The following is a 19,995-nucleotide window of genomic DNA, read 5'->3' as shown; positions in this document are numbered from 1 at the left end:
AAAACAACCGCCCATATAGATTGGAAATTATTACATTTTACAGACATTTGAATGAAGATTTATGCAAAGACACAAATAAAAAAATAAAAAAATCAGATGTTTACAAAATTTTATTCCAAATACTAACAGCATTTGTAGAGCCAAACAGGACAGTATTTTGTGCTCGTACACGTTCAAACCTTCACACCCCAACAAGCATTTAATCCCTTTGAGGTAATGTGCAAAAGCATTGAATGAACTTTGCTCACATTTTGTAAAAAAAAAAAGAAAAGATCCACCAATAAAATGGATCACAGTCCCACAAATCAGGACTTTTGACATTAAACATAAAAAACAAGAAAAAGCATAAAATGTAAACATCGGAACCAACATTTCAATTTCATTCGTAACATTTCTGTCAGTGACAATATTACCAATAATGTCTGTTAAAAAGGAATCATGATAACAAAAAGCAGCTAAACTACAGTAGTTTGTAAGAAACGTAATAAAAAAGGATGATTCCTCAGTTACTTGATTGTTCTGTTTGCTCCAATACTGATTTAAAAGCTTTAATAACAGATTTATCCTGCAGAAAAAAACTAAAAGACATTTAATAAATCTACTGGAACCACAAACAGGGTGAATCTAGAGGGTTTGGACATATTCAGAACATCTTTTGCATTTTGTCGTCTTATTCTTGTTTCTCTCATTAAGTTTAGTTTTCTAGCTTAAAAAATGAAAGTGCATCAACATGATTTTTGTAGAAATGCATCAAACCGTGTTTATAAAATTCACAGAAATAAAAAGGAAATGGATGTATGTTAGATGTTTTTTGGTTCAGCAGTTGGAATAAAGTCATTTAAACATTTTTCTAAACATTTTAGCTCAGTTTGTAACCAGTTATGACCCAAACGGATCTGCAGGTAAACAGCACTGGACGGCTTGTTTAAGGCACTGAGGGTCAATACTGAGGTAGATTTACGCACCACAACTGTCCGTCACTCTCATGACTGCAGATTTACAAAATTCAAATGATTGTTTTTGCCTATTCATTAAGCAATGATCAGAGTATGGAATACTCATCCTGCCAAAATTGGCACTGAAGACAGAAATAAATAAATTCCTTGATAATGTGCCAAATATCACAATCAAAAAATAAAAATAACTTTCCCAACTTATTTTATTATGGTCATAAAATATTTTTATTCATAATTTTAACTTCTAAATTTTTTTTCTACATTTTTATAATTTTTTTTGTTGTTTGATCACTTGATTTTGACAAATTGTGTATTTATTCAGTCACATTTTAATTTACTGCCACTTTTTAAATCATACATTTATTCTCTTCTGTAATTTTTCCTTTTTGTATATTTTACCCTTCTGTTAACTAAACGAATAATTCATGTTGTATTGCATAATCAGATAAGTTGGGAAAGTTTTTATTTACTTTAATAATTTTTTTGGTTGCAATATTTGGTGTAATTACTTTCTTAAATTTTTATCCACAGGTTTTGGCTAATTTTGGCAGGATCAGTCCTCCAAATGAAGATCTCAAACCCAAAATTAATTTAGATTTTAAAAAAGCAACACTCAAATGTTACAAACACGCAACAGTCTTATAAAAACAGTCAAGTAGTTTTAAAAAGCATCACATGATTCACATTCTGCAGATGCAGCCCAAAAATATTTCATCAACCATGAGGTTGTTTCATCCGTCTTAAAAACTGTAACTGATGCATTCATACACATTTCCTGAGGAAAACAGCTGCCTATCAGAGGCAGAAAATTAAATGATTAATTGCACAAAATACGGAGATTATTTAGTTAAAATTTAGAGTACTGAGTTGACGGCAGTGTAGAAAGCCAACAGACTTATTGTAAAGATAATAAACTGTTAAATAGTGATTTACATTCACCCAACGTTCACTACATAGTTCAGCGTTCCGATATAGGAAACAGAACCGTGACGTAGCTCCGGATCTATCGGAGCTGCTGCAGGTCTGGGGAGTTGGGCGAGGACGGCGCGGTGCTGGCGGCGGAGACGCAGGAGGCGGCGATGGGAGGAAGCTCATCGCAGGCGAAGTACTCCTTCAGCGGGGCGAAGAGGTGACGGATGACCGGCACGCTCCACGCCTTGCCCAGCAGCTTCTGCCGCTGCTGCCGGTTCATGTTCCTCGCGTCGGTGTAATGTTTGGGGAAACCAAAGATCCTGGAGAGAAGAGGGGGGGAAAAAATCATGCTTTAGTTAATCTAAAGATGGCATCTGTTTCTAACCAACCAGCGTTGGAGAATATCGATTCAATTCCACATAACAGGGTGAGATGAAAACACAAACTACGAAGAAAACGAATCTGAAGAACAAAAAGAATATAAAGAAGTACCGCTGCTATTAGCTAAGCTAACACAGCTAATTTAAACACCTGCTCCACTGATGATCTGTCAGAGTTGGTGTTTAGGTTGCATTTTTTTGTTTTTTTAACTGAACCAAAACACATTGGATTCCACAGCACATCTACATGTTATGGTTGTCATAGTCAAGCTAGCATTATGGAACTACCTTCCTCTCTCTCTCTCTATTTTTTTCCTTTAATTTTTTCCTGACCTTGTTATCTAGTTGTTGTGTTGACAATTAGTATCAAAGCTCTGCATTTGTTTTATTTACATATCACGCTACATTTAGCGTGATATATTGATAACTTTACAGCTAAAACCAATGCTAGTCAGCATTAGCCAGCAGCTTTTTGTCCTGCAGCAGGTAAATGTGGGTGGGATCTTGACGTCTCACCGCAGGGGTCGATACATTAACGTACTTTTCCAGTTCGGTGATCCAGAGGATGTCCTCTCTCCCGTTCTGCACGACCGGCAGCAAAGACACGTCCTTCCCCTGTTTCAGGGAGTTTGGATTTGTGGTGATCGTTCTCACTTTGGTTACCTGGAAATAAAATCCCCCACCAACAGTCGTGAGTTTAGTCTGCCGGAAACAGGAGCAGAACCTCTGATACAAACAGTAAATGTGACTTTTCTCACCCTGGCTTCTCTGCCGAGCTCCAAACAGTCCTGCAGGTTCAACTTGTCTTTCTGGGAGGCGATGATGGGCCTGGCGAGTTTGGATCAGTCACTGCTTTAAGTATGTTATTCTTTTTGTATATGTATTTTTTCCCAGTATGTGTACTCCAGTTAATGATTAATCGATTATTAAATTAGTTAATGATTATTTCAATAATCGATTAATCACAATTAATCATTTTATCCCTCAATTTCTTTATAATAATTAATGAAAATAACAATAATTCTTCTAGATTACTAGTTCAGTGATATAATGTTTAGTAGTTCTGACTTTAGCTGGTAGTTTTTACAAAAAAAATGTTAGTAAAAATTTATTTTTTTAAAATACATTTCTACGAAAAACATATAAAATATATTTTTTGTGAAAAATATATTTTTACATATATTTCATTTAAAAAAAACTAAAAATATCATAAAATATATATTTTTTTACAAAAATAATTTTTGTAGGATACTTTTTTGTAAAACAAAAAAACACATATATACTTCTTGGATTATTTTTCACAAGCTCAAAATGTTTCTCAATATTTCAGAGTCAAAATCTAAAGTTTCACATTTAAACTTAAACTGTTTCTGTGTATAAAAACAACAAAAAGTCACAAAACTCCAACCCAGGCAGGTGGGTCCACCTGTCCCAGAGGATATAAAATGCATTTATGTTTGTATTTTATAGCTTTTCTGGCAGTTTTAATAAAACAAAGCAGAAGTCATGACTGAGAGAAACGTTGTTGTCTCCACTGCCTCACCTGCTCATCCCAGGAATGTTTCCCCAGAAGTATCGAGCTCGGTGCGCAGGGCTCACCTTGACCGCGTCCACCAGCACAGGGTTGCACTGTAAAAACACAGAAACCATCAGATTCTCAAATGCTCTCACAGCTCCAGGCTCAGTGCCAGCAGGCGTGAAGCAAACCTCCAGGAAGCGGCAGATGTTGACTTTGTCGTGCGTATTCATGAAAACGACGTTCTCGAAAAGCCAGAAGAACGGCCGCTCGTCGTCCTCTTTGGGCTTCAGCAGCTGCAGGATGCGGTAAAACTCGAAAAACAGTCTGCCGGTGCCTTCTGAGAGGAAAAGACCGATAAAACAGGCAGTCAGATTAACCACAGTTAGAGGTTTTCTGCTGTACAAACATTGTTTATAGAAACTTCTAGTTTTGACAAATGATTTCATAAAGTCAAACTTTAAACATTAAATCACTCATCTACTAATCTTTAAATTTTGGAAGAATAATTCTGTTATTTTCATGAATTATTATAGAAACGACAAGGGCTAAATCGATTAGTCGTGATTAATTGATTATTGAAATAATTGTCAACCAATTTAGTAACAGATTCGTAGTTTTGAATTTTAAACTCAAACTAGAAGTTTTTACAAAAAATGATTTTTTTCAAACACAAAAATATATTTACTTTTAAATATACAAAAAATATTTATTTTATATAACATGCAAAAATATATTTTAAACAAAAAATATATATTTATGTAAAGAAAATAAAAAACAAATATATATAAATATATAAATCTACTTTCATCCGTTGGGCTGAAATATGAATCATAGATTACTAGTAATACTAGTAGAAATACAACCCATAGATTACTAGTAATACTAGTAGAAATACAACCCATAGATTACAAGTAATACTAGTAGAAATACAAACCATAGATTACTAGTAATACTAGTAGAAATACAAACCATAGAGGCCTTTCCTGAGCGGGTTTACGATGGACAGATCGTTGCAGGGGCTGCCACCGATCAGTAAATCGAACGGCCCCCACTTCTCCAGCTGAATTTAAGAAATAAAAAAATAAAATTAATTTAAATGAATTGCTTTTCGTTCTGTGTTGAAAGCAATAAACTAGAAAATGTTGATGGACCTTTTTTTTATTTATTCTTCAGAAAAGAGAAAGTAAAGCAGCATATTTAACCCACCAGCTCCTGGGAGACGAATCGGACGTCTCCAACATGGATGATCTTTCCGTCGTGGTTGATGGTTGCCACGGCAACCGAATCTTCGCAGACCTCGGAGGCGACGTATTTCTCCACCTTAAAGCCGAGATCCTTCAGCACCAAATAGCCTGAGAAAAACAACGTGAAGAGAAAAAATTATTTTTTCCTCATTTTACTTGGTTAAATAAACTGGAAACAAAAACCCTTTTCTATTTAGTTTAATGTTCCCTAAATTAAAAAGATTACACCTGAAAACCGAAATTCAGTTTATCAGTTTCAGTTCACGTCTCAGAAAAGTTTAACCTTCGGGTGTGGAGCAGAGATGGTGGAAAAATTAATAAAACGAACAAAAAAAAAACAATAATCCTACCACAGACAGGATAGTGCACAGATAATATTAAAATTTAATACTGTAGATACAAACAGGAAAAACCATGAATGTGAACAAGAATACAGAAACCACAGAAGATTAAAAATAGCAGAAATACGAAGAACAAGAACTCGATAGAGAATAAGAGGAACAAAACATGAAGAACACAAATAGAAAATTACAAATTTGAAGAATATAAAGAACAAAGAACACAAAAGCCACGACTGTGAAGAATACGACAAAGAATACTAACACACTGAAAATCAGGAATGTGAAAAATGCAAATAAATATACGAAAACAAAGAACAATATGAAGAACCAAAAGGAAGAAGTATTCAAAAACAAAAAACACAAATAACAAAATGAATACAAAGAACACATACATTAAAAATCTAACAAAAAAGAAATAAAGAAATACCAAGAACACAAATCTGCACAAAATATAAGAATTTAAAGGAATGAAGTTGAAGTGATCAGAACATTCTGGTCTGCTGGTCCGGACGCTCACCTGTTCCGATCCCGTCGAACAGCGACAGAACCCGCAGCGGTCGGCGCATCTTGGTGGGGACAGACGGGTAGACCCGATGAGGCTCCTGCATCAACAACACACATGAACTTTATTTACCGTTTAATCTGAGGGATGTTTGGGTTCACATCCTCATCCCACCAACACTGCTGTGTGCACCAAGATCGGGTCGCACTTTTTAATTATGGTTACACATCAAAAAAGAGCAAAAATCCTCCATGATGCACAGAATCCAAAAAAATGTTCCCTCTTTATGAGCCGAACTGTGAAATGCTGCAGACGTCTTTTGGCTTAACGTCTGTAACATTCAGTAAAACAGTACAATGCAGTAAAACTCTCGCTGTTCCACAGAGCCCCATTTATAGGAAACCAAATCCAGAAATACGTTATTAAGTAATCAGGTTAGTAGGTAACCACCAGTTGTCAATAAAAATACATTTCGTTTTTTTGGGGGGGAGGAAAAAAGTTGCTAAATTTGTCGCTTTTTAAAAATGACTATATTTGTTGCTACTTTTTGAGAAAAAGATTTGTTGCTTTAAAAAAAGTCATTGGTAGGGTCTGAGAAGTTGTTAAACAGTGTTATGTGTTTTCTGGGCCATTTTATAGCACAATCATGTTACTATGTTACATTCACCTGTTATAAAAATGTTATATGTGTAAAATTTGACTTTGCCTTGAAATTGGGCCTCTGTCTCTTTAAGAACTCCTGCTGTTTCTCAAGCTCCGCCTCCAGGAAGTCGTCCTCTATTGGCTCCTCTGTTAATCCTTTAACATTTTTACCAGCGTCGCTCTGAGCAGCAGCTCCTATAATAAGCTCAGATGTTTGCTAATTGCTGCTGGCTAGTCTGGAGGAGCTGGGAGGAGCGGCGCCTCAAAGGCGGGGCTAGGTCCACCCAGGCGTTTTGCAGCTGACTGGTTGCCATGGAGATCAAAGGATCAAGGCAACACTCCAGGTATAGTATAATGTAAAGCCCTTTAAGACTTTTTAACATCTTCACCAGGAGGAGCACTAGAGGGCGCTGTCACACTTTCACCATCATATACTCACAAACTCCATGGCGCTGTTGTTGGCAAACATCTCCTGGATGCGAAACCTCCAGTCCTCCCTGGGCACCAGCGCGCCGTGCGGCTGGTGGGGCTGGCACAGGTAACAGATCCACGGGTCCACGACCTTCAGAGAGTCAAACGTCTTTGGACCAACCAGGATGTTCAGACAGTCCTCACAGAAAGACCTGCAGACCAAATGGACCAAGACTAAACCTCTGCTCTGCCTGGGCTGCCTGGGACGACGGAGACCAACCTGTGGCAGCCGTCTTGTCCGCAGAGAATGACCTCCATGCCGTAGCAGCAGATGGTGCAGTAGGACTGGTATCCGTCTTCGTCGTAGCGGTACAGCGTCTCCATGAAGTTATCCTTCAGAAGCAGAGAGCCGGAGTTTTAAACCACAGCTTTAATTTGGACTGTTGTATGAACACCAAATGAGAAATCATCAACGAATCAAGAAGCTTTCATCCTTCTTTTTTGTTTTTAATATTTACACAGTTTGCAGAGGCAGACATGATGCTGAAATTTAGCTGGATGATAAACTGTCCCAGAAGTTACTGTGAGAAACGACAATATTGTCGTTTTGAGACATTTTTCAATTAATATAAAGGTGGAGGCATAATAATGCCACTACCTTTATAGTGGCATCATTACCTTTGAGCAGCAAAATTTTTTATTCGTGCTGCTTTTGCTTTGATATTAATGAAATTTTAAAAGCTCAATCACATTACCCAAATATAATAAAATTGGTGTCAAGTATTTTTGTTTTTGCTGCCATTATTTTAAAGAAAACCTGACAAGTTTGATGTCAATCAACTCGACTACGTTTGTGCAGCAAAAATGTTAGTTTGTGCTGCTTTCAAGATATTATTGAAAGTTTAAAACGTTAAAAGGTCAACCATATTACCCAAATGTAACAACAAAGGTGTCAAACATTTGTGCAGCAAAAAGTTTCTTTTGTGCTACTTTTGCTTTGAAGATATTGACGATGTGGAAACTTTTTTATTAAAATCTTTAAAGTGGTAGCAGCACAAATAAAAAAAACGTTGGACACCAGTTTTGTTAGCTTTGAAGGAGGTTTGGGGGCCATCTTTACTCAGGCAGTTTGTGATAAACGTAAAAACCAGTTTTTTATGCCGCTGGTTTAAAATATTAGGAATATTAGGAACTTACTTTGCACTTCAAACAGAGACTTCCTTTGAAGAGCGGGTGGGAAATCTGGATTTCTCTGGTTCCGCAGCACACACAAAAATCTGCAGGTAAAACGGCAGGAAGACGTGAGGCTAAATTCACAGAGCGACAGATAAACTGTCACTGCGAACACAGACCTTCGATGTCGAGGTTTAAGTCCAGGATCTGATTGATGGTCTTCTCTGTAAAGAGATCATTTGGTCAATAATGGAAACAACCACCACTCTTCCTCTGTTTTGTTTATGATGCAGGAGAAAAACTCTTTTTGGATGTTTGCTCTGCGCACCATCTGGGCTAATGTTAGCTTAGCAAAGTCCTCCTTCCCTTCAGTAGAAGAAGACGCACGTTTACTGAAAGCTTCCTGCTGCAAAAACGCATAAAATAAGTTTCAATATACTGCACTTATCTATTTTTCTATTGAACTGTTGTAGTTTTGTAGCAACACCAAGGAGCTGTTGAAGAAGGCACAGCAGAGACTGTACTTTCTGAGAATACTCAAGAAGAACCGTCTCCCCTCAGACCTGCTGCAGGCCTTCTATCACTGCTCCATAGAGAGCGTGCTCACATACGGTCTGTGTGTCTGGTACGGCAGCAGCACATCCGCGGACAAGAAGGCGCTCCAGAGGGTTGTTAGGGCAGCAGAGAGAACCACAGGCTGCCCCCTCCCCACTATGGAACAGATTTACACTTCCAGGCTCCACAAGAAAGTTTTGGACATTTTAAATGACTCTTCACACCCTGGCCATGGTCTCTTCCAGCTGCTGCCATCAGGCAAGAGATACAGAGCAATAAAAACCAGGACAAATCGCCTAAAAAACAGTTTTTACCCGATGGCAATCATGGCACTAAATTCAAAGGCATAAGAACTTCTGCTCTTGACACCACTTTGTTAAAAATGTAAATTCTGTTGCGACACCTCCAGGTGCTGCAACCATCTTCTGATGTCTATTTATTTCTCATTTTGTACTATTTATTTCTTTATCTTGGTATATTCCGTATATACACATAACCTGCATCTTAACTCAAGTCGAGCAAATCTCAATCTCGTTGTAATCTGTTGATGACAATGACAAATAAATCTTATCTTATCTTTTGTTAATTAAACCTATGATTAGAAGTGGTTTCTGTTGTTAAACAAGGAATTCTGGATAATTAATAACAGAATTTGGGGGAAAAGATTTAAGTTTAATTTGTAAAAGCTTACTGAAAACAGACAGTAATGTTTTAACTTCTGGTTTCCACTGGGAATATTAAAACTCTGGTGGAATATTATTTTGCTATAATATTATTTTAGCCTACTAGAGGCTGTGAATCACATTTATTTGACATAACTGCTTGCCATATTGTTTTCAATTATAATACAATAAATTACATGCCCACTGCAATTAACTCGATTAATTTTACCGTCATGCAGTTCTTTCTTTTTAAAGGTGACCTGTTATGTTTCGCTGGTTAGGATAGTTCTATGGTTTTAGGGCCTCTGTCACTTTAAATCCAAATGAGCTGCTGCCATTACCTAGCAACCCCAGCGGAACTCTGCCCGTTACCTAGCAACCTGAGCTGAGTTCCAGCATGTTTGCTCAGCTGGTTTTGCCGCTGTATGTGCTGTACAATGGCTGCTGGAAAAGACTGGTGCTTCACTGTTGACTTACCACCCAGAAACCACTTGCTGCATTCTTGTTGCTTGTGCAGGAGGCTCCACTTCTGCTTTTCAAAGATGTAAGGTTATACATTTCCTCATCCATTTTCACAAACGAGCGTAAACGTTGAATTTGGGGCCGTGGCCAGAAGCTTATTAGGATTTAAAGTGACAGAAACCCTAAAACAGCTCAAATTCAGCAGAACTGAGCAGACTGAAATCTCGTTATCTAAGAATGATTTTGTGCACAAAATGTAATGAACATGTTTTGTATAGGCCATAGAGCTATCCTAACCTGATCGAGGAAGTATAAAAGATCAGCTTTAAGCTCTGGGAACGTTTTTAGAATCACTTCCATTTGGAAGTGGATTTCCTTCATTGAGTCAAATAACTACTAACGATCCCAACAATCTGTCATGGAGCAACCATCAGTTGATGTCCGTCTTACCTCTGACTTTCTGGTCCGGCTGCGTGTACACGCCACTCGTCACGTTGACCTTATTGTACGTTTTGGTGTAGCTCTTCTTCCTCTGTGGCACAAAGTCGGGCGACATGTCGTTATCCTCTCCAGACAGCCAGCTGTAGCTCTTCTTCAGGCTCCGTCCTCGGACTTTCTGTTTCTGCCATTTGCTTTTCACCTGGTCCCACTCTGCGTCCCACTTGTCCTTCTCCATCTGGGATCTTTCCTTTCCCTGCTTCCCGCTGTAGGGAGTCGGAGGTTTGGACCTTTTTCCAGCAGAACCCAGTCCGGTTTCTGGATTGGTACCATTGGTTTTGGAGCTGGAGGGCGGATCTATGGGAGCGCATGACAGTCTGTTGAGTAAGACGGCTACGTGTTTCATCTCGACGCCATCTTTGTTCTCCGTCAGAGTGGAGGAGGCAGGAGCTGGGTTGGACTTTTCAAAAAGTTTCTTCTTCACCTTTGGCCTGGTGTATGTTTTAACAACACCTGGAACACACACACATACCCACGCCCCCCCACACACACACTGAATAATCACTTTTTTTACACAGCAAATCAAAAATTTTTATTTGTATAGGACATTTCAGCAGCAAGGCATTTCAAAGTGCTTTACATCATAAACACAAAGACATGAGATTTAGAATCAACAATCAAAACACAGCATTAATCAAGTTCCATCAATAAATTTGTAATTGATTACATTTCAAATACAATCCTAAACAGGTGGGTTTTTAGTCGAGATTTAAAAGAAGTCAGTGTTTCAGCTGTTTTACAGTTTTCTGGAAGTTTGTTCCAGATTTGTGGTGCATAGATGCTGAAAGCTGCTTCTCCTCGTTTGGTTCTGGTTCTGGGGATGCAGAGCAGAACCAGAACCAGAACCTGAGAGGTCTGGAAGGTTGATACAACAACAGCAGATCTTTAATGTATTGTGGTGCTAAGCCGTTCAGTGATTTATAAACTAACAACAGTATTTTAAAGTCTATTCTTTGAGCTACAGGGAGCCAGTGGAGGGACTTTAAAACTGGTGTTATGTGCTCTATCTTCCTGGTTTTAGTCAGAACGCCAGCAGCAGCATTCTGGATCAGCTGCAGCTGTTTGATTGATTTGTTGGACAGACCTGTGAAGACGCTGTTGCAATAATCAATACGACTGAAGATGAACGCATGGACGAGTTTCTCTAGATCTGGCTGAGACATTAGTCCTTTAATCCTGGAAATGTTCTTCAGGTGATAGAAGGCCGACTTTGTAACTGTCTTTATGTGGCTCTGGAGGTTCAGGTCAGAGTCCATCACTACTCCCAGGTTTCGGGCTGATCGCTGGTTTTCAGTTGTAATAACTGAAGCTGTGCATTGACTCTAGATCTACAACTCTAGATCTATAACTCTAGATCGTTCCTCTTTAGGTCCAAAAATAACTTCAGTTTTGTTTCTGTTCAGCTGGAGAAAGTTTTGGCACATCCACACATTTATCTGTTCTAAGCATCTGTTCAGTGATTGGATGGGGTCAAAGGTCACCTGGTGACATCGTAATGTAGAGCTGTGTGTCATCTGCATAGTTATGGTAGCTAATATTATTTCCTGTTATAACCTGAACTAGTGGGAGCATATAAATATTGAATAAGAGGGGTCCTAGGATTGAACCTTGGGGTACTCCACATGTGACCTCTGACCTCTTTGATGGGAAGTTTCCAATTGAAACAAAGTAATCCCTGTTCTTTATGTAAGATTCAAACCAGTTGAGCACTGGACCGGAGAGTCCGACCCAACTCTCCAGTCGATTCAGTAATATGTCATGGTCAACAGTGTCAAAAGCTGCACTGAGGTCCAACATCAGTCACCTTCAAACTGTTCAAAGTCCATTTCCTGTATGTGAGGCAGACGACCTTCTACTTTAAAGACTTAAAGCTGCAGTATGTCACTTGTATAAAAATATTTTTTACATATTTGTTGAAACTGTAAATAATCAGAGAGAGAAAAAAATCAAGCTCCTCTACCTTCTTCCAGAGGTAACTAGTAACAACCAATCAGAGCCAGGAGGCGGGTCTTAGCGCTGTCAATCACAATTTTGTGTGGCACTGTCAGATTTTCCCCATTAGCACTGCTAAGCTAGTTAGCATAGCTAACTATGACGGTTTTCATGTAACAGTGAGTTGTTTCTAAGCCATTAGCTCTCTTAGCAGCGCGTACGTGAGGTTGACTGACAGCGCTAAGATCCGCCCCTGGCTCTGATTGGTTGTTTTGGGATTGTTTCTTCAGCAGCTCAGGGAGAAGGCGGAGAAGGCCGATCTTTTCACAGATTATCGGTCTTGCATTATACTGTCACAACAAATGTAAACATATTTATTATAAAAGTTACATACAACAGCTTCAACAAAATACTCCTGGATCAGTTCTTCTGTTTCTTTTTGTGCTCTGCAGAACCAGAACCGGAACCAGGTTCTGCTGGACTTTTCTTCTTGTTAAAGGGAAGTTTTTCCTCTCTACTTTTGCCACATGCATGCTTATTGACTCGATTTGATCTGCTTTTAAATTATCTTGAACATCAAACTAAGCTTAATGAACTGCTTGATTCAATTTGCATGATTTATTGTTTTTCTTTTTCTACTAGAAACTGGATGATAAAAATCTTCAGTCTGGTCTTTTTGTCTCAACCAGCTCTTTTTTGAAGTATAATTTTGTTTACAGAGACTTCATAATTCATTTTATTTGTCGTTTCTGTTTAGTTTCTTAGGATATTTAAATGTTTTCCAGTTCCAGTGTTAAATATTCGGCCGCACCTTGTTTGGGTTTGAGTCCATCCGGACCGGTCGGCTGAAAGCCTCCGAACGCCCAGTCCAGAACCTGCTTCAGAACCTCTTCACTGTTTTGGAGCAAAGGAGAAAACTTCTTCCCACAGCGCATCGCTGCCTCCTGCAGGACATACACGGAAATGCTTCAACCACAAAATAAAAATAAAGGGCAACATTTGCTTCTGTACAGAGAAGAGAATAAAAAACGTGATGCGTTCACTGATGTTTGACCTGTTCAACATGGCGCCACTACAGGGTTTGTTTACTTTTCCTAAAGTAAAATTCAATAATTTTCCCAACATTTTCAAGGTAAGTTTTTCAGCACCACAGTTTGGAGATAAAATCAATACAAATGAAACAACTCTTTCAATTCACTGTTTTATATTATTCTTAACAATTTAATAAAGTCTACAGCAGGGACAAGGTAAACTAAAATTTAGTAAAGTTTTATGTTTTGAAACGTCTCTCACACCTTATGTGAGAACAAGCAGCTGCCACTAGTCTGTAGGGTCGCCTAGAGCAGCTTAGGATACGGACCTGCAGCGACAAGAGGACGGCCTCTCGGTAGGTGACCAGGGTTGCAAAGGAGTTGGCGCAGAAATACTGGCTGAATGCAGCAAACGGCTTCAGAGACTTGACACTGACCTGCAATCGGAGGCAACATGGCGGACGTTTTACCATCTGCAGAAAAACGACCAACCAGTAAGAATGAAGTAGAAAACAATGACCTGAGAGCACATTCTCTGGCCGTACCACTCCACCATCCTTTTCTGAGGAAGATGGACCTGGCCTTTGAAGGGGACGATGATGCCAGGCCACGGGGAGAAACCCTCGATCTGACCCCAAACCAGCTCCCCCTGCAGGCGAACACAGAAATTACAGGCACATGAAGCCATTTTAAAGCACAATCAAGATGCTTCCTTCAGTTGTTCGGCAGCTGAATGGTTGCCATGGAGATCAAAGGATTTCTCAAACATGAACAAAAGAATCAAAGCAACGCTCCAGGTGTGTTTTTGATGAGGGAATAATATCGCTACATGATGTAAAGCTTCAAAAAAGTTGATTTTAAATAAAAATTAACTTTTAAATAAAAGTTGCAAAGTTGACTCTTCAGTAAAAATCTCTGGATTGGCCTGGTTCTGCTTATTATAAAATAATTGGTAATAAAAAGACAAAAACTTTGTGTTGTAGGTAACATTTTCAATTCTAAGAAAATTATATTGGTTATAATTGCAAAAAATAAAAATATCAACCACATGTACTGGACAGGCCAAATTCATGAATATCCTATAAAATGGCTCAACTATGTGCCTGGAAACACATAATAATGGCTCTTTAATTTGCTGAATTTGTCTGAAAATATCAAGCATTTATAAGTGACCTAAATCCTGTTCTTCTAACTGAGAATAATGGGTTAAACCGAGCCTGAAAGAATTTGAAACCTAGATTTCTTTTTCTTTTAATACAGCAAACATACAAAATCCATTTTACATTTTGGATATATGATGAATAAGAAACAAAAAAGAAAAATTGGACTACCGTACTTTAGTTTTGGGCACCCCTGACATTCTGTAACCCTCCCCATGTTCATCAGAAATACACTTACAATGGATTTTTCTTCACAACCCGGTAGTTTTGTTGTCGAATCCCAGATCAGATCCTCTTCATCGCTCGTCACAATGAAGATAAACTCTCCCTGATGAATTCCTTCACCTGCAAAGCGGCACTAAATGAGCAGGACTTGCAGCGAAGCAGAAAGATGTAGAAAAGATTCACGTTTATCGTCTTACTCGTCTTTGTCCGCTGGCCGGCCGGAGACTTCACGGGCTCTTCTGTGATGTCAATCACATCTGAAAAACCCAGCCAGAGAGTTCGCTAAAGGAGCTACAGCGGACCCAGCTAACATCCAGGTAAACTGGGGAGTCCTACCTGAGGAATTGTCTGTGTAGTCCATCTCATCCACACTCCTGTTATGTTTCATCTTCTGAAATATTAGAGGCTTCGCTGCAGGACTCTTATCGTCCTCTGATGAACTCTCATCATGTTTCACTGTGACTTTCTGGTAGCTAAAAGCCTCCAAAGCAGCCAGTTTCTTCCTACCGACTGGAGATCGTTGTCCCCAAACCTCCAGGTACGGTGAGGCCACGGGAGTTTTCTCAGTGTAGGGAGGGATTTTCAGGTACTTGTAGGCCTTCAGAGAGGAACAAACACAACTCAGATCTTCACAGAAGTGACAATAAAACCAGTGGTGGGCACTGCGAACTAAACCCTGCGCTAACCCTAAAGCAGGGGTGCCCAAAGTTGGCCCTTGAGGGCCGGTATCCTGCACGTTTCAGTTCGCTCCCTGGTGGTACCAACAACCTTTTCAGCATGTTAATGTTCTTCTTAGGCCTTCTAATAAGCCATCATTTGATCCAGGTGAGTTAAACCAGGGCGAGAACTAAAACATGCAGGATGCCGGGCCTCCAGGACCCACTTTGGGTTCCCCTGCCCTAAAGCACTAATAATAAACATCAGTTGAGCTAAAGCGCTGCACACAGTATTTAGCAAAAGCTAACTCTAAAGCATTGAACCAACTCAGTATCTAGCAGAAGCTAATGCTAAGGCGATGTACCAACAATACTCATGTGCTATACCAACATGGTATTTAGCAGAAGTTAATGCTAACACGCTCTACTAACACACTACAGGACCTGTATTAAACAGTCCATGCTGCTCCTCCAACCCATTCTTTCATTAAATGTGAATTCAATATAGCTTTTGTAGCAGCCACGTTAAAACTCACCTTAGCAAACACCTGTGTCTGGTGCAGAGAGCTGGGCAGCGCCAGGAGGGTCAGAAACAGCTTGTGCAGAGTGGGCCACGGTTTAATTTTGTTCAAGATCTGCACAGACAACAGCAGAGACTGCTGGTTTGATCTGAAACTTTTTACCAAAATAAACTGAATTTTCCATCTTTTTGAGGCGTCTTGGACAAACGACCCAAACAACGACATTCACCACTTCATTTCCACGCCACATTTAATCCCAGTTTTGACCTTTTACCTTCACCCAGCTGCTACATTCGTCACTGCTGCTCTGTTCCTGGACGAGCTTCCTGAAATCGCAGCAGCTGCGTTCCAGCTCCACCTCTGGAGGCCCGGCGGCGCAGAGCCCCAGCTGGACGGCCATCACTGACAACACCTCCCAGGGAAAATGTTTCTCCTGCAGGACAGAGAAAGAGTTCACCAGAAACCCACAGCAAGCACTTACCATGTTCAGGTTCCCCCAAGAAAGGCCACAACATAAAACACAGACAACTTAATAATTCCTACAGTATATGGGTGATCTGCTGGTTGTTTAGCAAAAGTCTTTAATAGGAGAATTTTACAGATTTGAACCAGGTGAAGCTAAAACTATGGCACCTGAGGAGTTGTGGGTGGAAAATATTTGCAGATAAAAAAGTTTTTTGTCATCTTAAATCCAAAATCTATTCATATTGTGCAGTTTAATTACTGCTCTCAAAGTGTTATTTCAGCAAATTTAAAGTTTTAGTCTGTATACTCTGAATACTAAATTGGTAAACGATTGGTTCAATAATCGATTGATTGAGATTAATCAGTTCAGAAGTATTTCTAAGATCTAGGAAGTAAAGGATGGTGGGATTCTTACTGTGATACTTCCTGGATTTTTCAGCATCAGCCCGATGTTCCTGAGCGTCACGTCTCCAAGCGGGCCAGGAATGCTCTCCACCAGACTCTGAAGAGCGGCTCTGTAGAACACCTGGGCGTCCTTTAGGAACCGGGCCAGGTTCTGCTCCCCCAGACTCGGCCCGAAGGCCCACATGAAGTCCGACGCGCGCGGCCCGACGTTCACCTCGGCCACGGGGAGCAGCTCGTCGCCGTGAAGCAGGTCCAGCTCCCGCTGCAGCAGGAAGGAACGGAGGCCGACAAGGACTTAGTCATTTATCACAATATTTTGTAACACTATTTTAACAAAAATATAAATGGTGATAAAATACCTACACATTACTTCGTTTTTTTAGATAACTGCATGACAGAATTCAGCACCACAAACATAAAAACTTTCCTATTAGTTTTTTGTTTTACATATTTGAAAAGCAGCCAAACTGGTGAGGTGACCTTTCCTCTTATCCACAGATTTCTCTCCATGTTGTTTTTTTTTTATTTTTAAGCAGTTAAGAGGAGAAACATTAAACTGCTGTGGAAGTTACTCAGCAGGTTGTTGCTAGGTAACCAAAGAAAGAGTGGGTTAATGCCTCTCTCTTTGCTGATTGGCTGATTCCCCAGCATGTTCTGGATCAAAGTTCAGTGAATATTCTATATGTTGAATTTTCTATCCAACGTATTATCTACAGTTTTATCTGAAATGTTTCTATTATTTTCTCCACTATTTGTTTCACCAGAGCATCAATAAATGTCAGTAAGTAAAAACTGAACTTATAAAACCAACTTATCCAGGTTTCATTTAATGGAATCGATCTGCAGCAGCAGCAGGTAAAAAAGTCGTTCTGCCCTCAAGCGTTGCACAAAATTTTCAGGTATAAATAACATGCTGTGTAAATATTGAATATTGAATGGGATGTATTATGTATTGATATTGATCATGTGTATTTTAGCAGATATCGTTATTGACCAGCCGTATAAGCGATAGGGTAAGTGCCCACCCCTAGGAGGAAGCGGTCGACGGCGTGCGGCCGGCAGATGCTGGTGGTGTAGGACTGCATCAGGATGGAGGTGAGCTGCAGCTCCACGCTCAGATCCGCGATCCCAGCCTGTTGCAGTTCGCTCAGCGCCCTGAGGGGCTCCAAGGCGTGGGACAGGAACAGGAACTGCAGCCGGACCGCATCGTCCAGCAGACGGCTCCGGATAGACGCCTCCGCCTCATTCAGCGATTTAAAATACTCCCGCAGGTCCTGCCACCGGGCAGCCATCTTCTGCACGCTGTGGGCGAGGAACAGATACTGTGGGACGTGAGGCCCGGTGTCGGCGAACACCTCCTTCAGGCTGTCGTTGATGGACGGGCAGATGGAGTAGTGGCGGTGGACGTCTGCAATGAGGTCGACGGTGTGGCTAAAGGCAGCGGTGAGTCCGGCCTGGCAGGTGCGCTCCGCGATCCCCGGGATGCTGCAGAGCGACACCAGCTTGGGGCTGAACGCCTGCAGCCGGGACACAAACACTCGGCTTAGGCCCGGCTGCGGCGTGCTGCAGTAGAACGCCGCCAGGTTGGACAGCGCCAGCTCGTACTTCCTCAGAGCCTCCACCAGCAGCCAGGCGTCCGAGTCGGCGACGCGCGCCATGGCATCCGTGTCCATCGGCTGGTGAGGGTCGGCGCTGTCGGTGCTCATCTGCAGAGTGTGCAGCAGCTTCACCACGCTTCGGCATGAATGCTCATCGAAGTATCCGATCAGCAGGACGCTGGCGCTGCGTCCCGCGCCCAGCTCCACACCTACGTACAGGTAGACACAGTACGGCCGGTCGGTGACGGCCGCCATGATGTCCTCCGGCTCCGCTGAGTAAACTTCATCCTGGAAGTAAGTTCTGATGAAGTTTACCAAATCGTTTGCGGGAATCTGCTTGTCCAGGCGCTGGATCTGCTCCTTCACCTGAGCCTCCTGCTTCAGATCGGGTTTCTGATCCGTCGACATGTAAACCACGTCCTCGTCATCTTCTGACATCAAACAGATCACATCCGAACTCTGGCGTGTTTTCACTGCTGCAAAATCCATATTTACAGGAAGTTCAGTGTTCCTAGGAGAAGCACCTGGGATGCTCACCTGGACCTAAAAAAAAGGAAGAGTTATCCTTAAAAATTATTTTCTTTGATAAAAAACATTCTTTAATAAATCAGAAGTTTCATCAGAAGCAATAAATCAATTAATCACATAATAGATTAAAATAAGCTCAATAATTTCCATTTGTATTATTTAGGATTTCTCTCTTTCTACCAAAACCTGGATGATAAAACTCTTTAGTCTGGTGTTTTGGTCTCAACCAGCCCTTTTTTTGGAGGAGAATTTTGTTTACAGAGACTTTATAATTTATTTTGTTTGTTGTTTTTGTTTTTTTGTTTATTTATTTTGGATATTTTAAAAGTCTTCCAGTTCCTGTGTTAAATGTTCATTAGAATATAACGTTTATTCATCTTTGAGAAGGTGTTTATGCATTATTAAGCTATTACTATTAAATTACTGGAAAATTTGTTTCAAAACAACATTATTGTTTATCGCAATAACTTCTGGGACAATTCATCGTCCAAAAACATTTTAATTAATCTATTGTTGAAATAATTGTCAACCAATTTAGTAATTGATTAATTGTTAACTGGTGTAAAAAGCCCCCCAAAAGACAGCGTTCTAAAAAAATGAGAATTTTTTTATAAGAGGGAAATTAGAAAGGATAAAAGTACTAAAATCCTGCCAGAAAAAAATCTATAAATAAATAAGGAATATCTTCTACCTAAAAAATATGACAAAATGATAATTTAATTTATATCATAAATAAGGATTTCTGGTGGAGTAAAAATTGCGAATAATTTACATGTTACTTTTGCGGCAAGGTCCATTTTCTTCCGACTCCCGTCAGAGTCATTTAAACGGCTCTGACATCCTACGCGTCTCCAATTGGTGGTGACGAGGTGACGTCATGACAGTTCCACCAATCGGGTTGAAGTGGGTAACTTTTCAGCCAATACAAACAATCCAAATAACTTTCCAAGACGTGCTTAAAAGCGAAGAAAACATGGAATCTGGCAAGCCGGGGGGTTCGGGGTAAGAACAATACCAAACGAAACAATGAAGCCTTAGCTGAACTTTCGCTCACCAATCACACAAGAATGACAACATTGAACAACAGAAACTTAATAAAATTACAACTTATTGTAACGCTGAAGTTACGGATAGCTAGTATTTAAATGGCCCAGAATACCAACGCCGAAAATCAAAATTTAAAGGGTTTAGAATGGCTAAACGTGAACCTAAAGATG

At 40.1% G+C, this 19,995-nt stretch overlaps 1 protein-coding gene across 1 annotated transcript; it reads right to left on the bottom strand.

The window, feature by feature from the left end:
- Window positions 1-257: 257 nt before the first annotated feature.
- LOC116720621 (uncharacterized) lies at window positions 258-18,926 on the bottom strand. Its single transcript, XM_032563989.1, has 22 exons — window positions 17,678-18,926; window positions 16,663-16,914; window positions 16,057-16,215; window positions 15,738-15,896; window positions 14,942-15,203; window positions 14,726-14,862; window positions 13,741-13,869; window positions 13,550-13,657; window positions 13,001-13,133; window positions 10,210-10,710; window positions 8,260-8,304; window positions 8,105-8,184; window positions 7,188-7,300; window positions 6,936-7,119; window positions 5,870-5,954; window positions 4,974-5,119; window positions 4,737-4,827; window positions 3,956-4,104; window positions 3,792-3,877; window positions 3,007-3,076; window positions 2,790-2,911; window positions 258-2,188 (listed from the first exon to the last, which is right to left on the bottom strand). Exons 1-22 carry the CDS (start codon window positions 18,737-18,739, stop codon window positions 1,960-1,962), a joined length of 4,302 nt encoding a protein of 1,433 aa, XP_032419880.1. The 5' UTR covers window positions 18,740-18,926; the 3' UTR covers window positions 258-1,959.
- Between the last annotated feature and the right edge of the window lie 1,069 nt (window positions 18,927-19,995).

Source organism: Xiphophorus hellerii, chromosome 1 (genome assembly GCF_003331165.1).
Source record: "Xiphophorus hellerii strain 12219 chromosome 1, Xiphophorus_hellerii-4.1, whole genome shotgun sequence".
NCBI lineage: Eukaryota > Metazoa > Chordata > Actinopteri > Cyprinodontiformes > Poeciliidae > Xiphophorus > Xiphophorus hellerii.
Note: the sequence above shows the minus strand (reverse complement) of the source record. Positions and strands in the feature narration are given on the sequence as shown.

Coding starts and splice junctions, on each gene's coding strand:
- LOC116720621 (XM_032563989.1), bottom strand. CDS start 18,739: ATGGATTTTGCAGCAGTGAAAACACGCCAGAGTTCGGATGTGATCTGT. Junction 4,828..4,973: donor GATTCGTCTCCCAGGAGCTG/GTGGGTTAAATA, acceptor TCTTAAATTCAG/CTGGAGAAGTGGGGGCCGTT. Junction 3,077..3,791: donor AACATTCCTGGGATGAGCAG/GTGAGGCAGTGG, acceptor CAAACTCGCCAG/GCCCATCATCGCCTCCCAGA.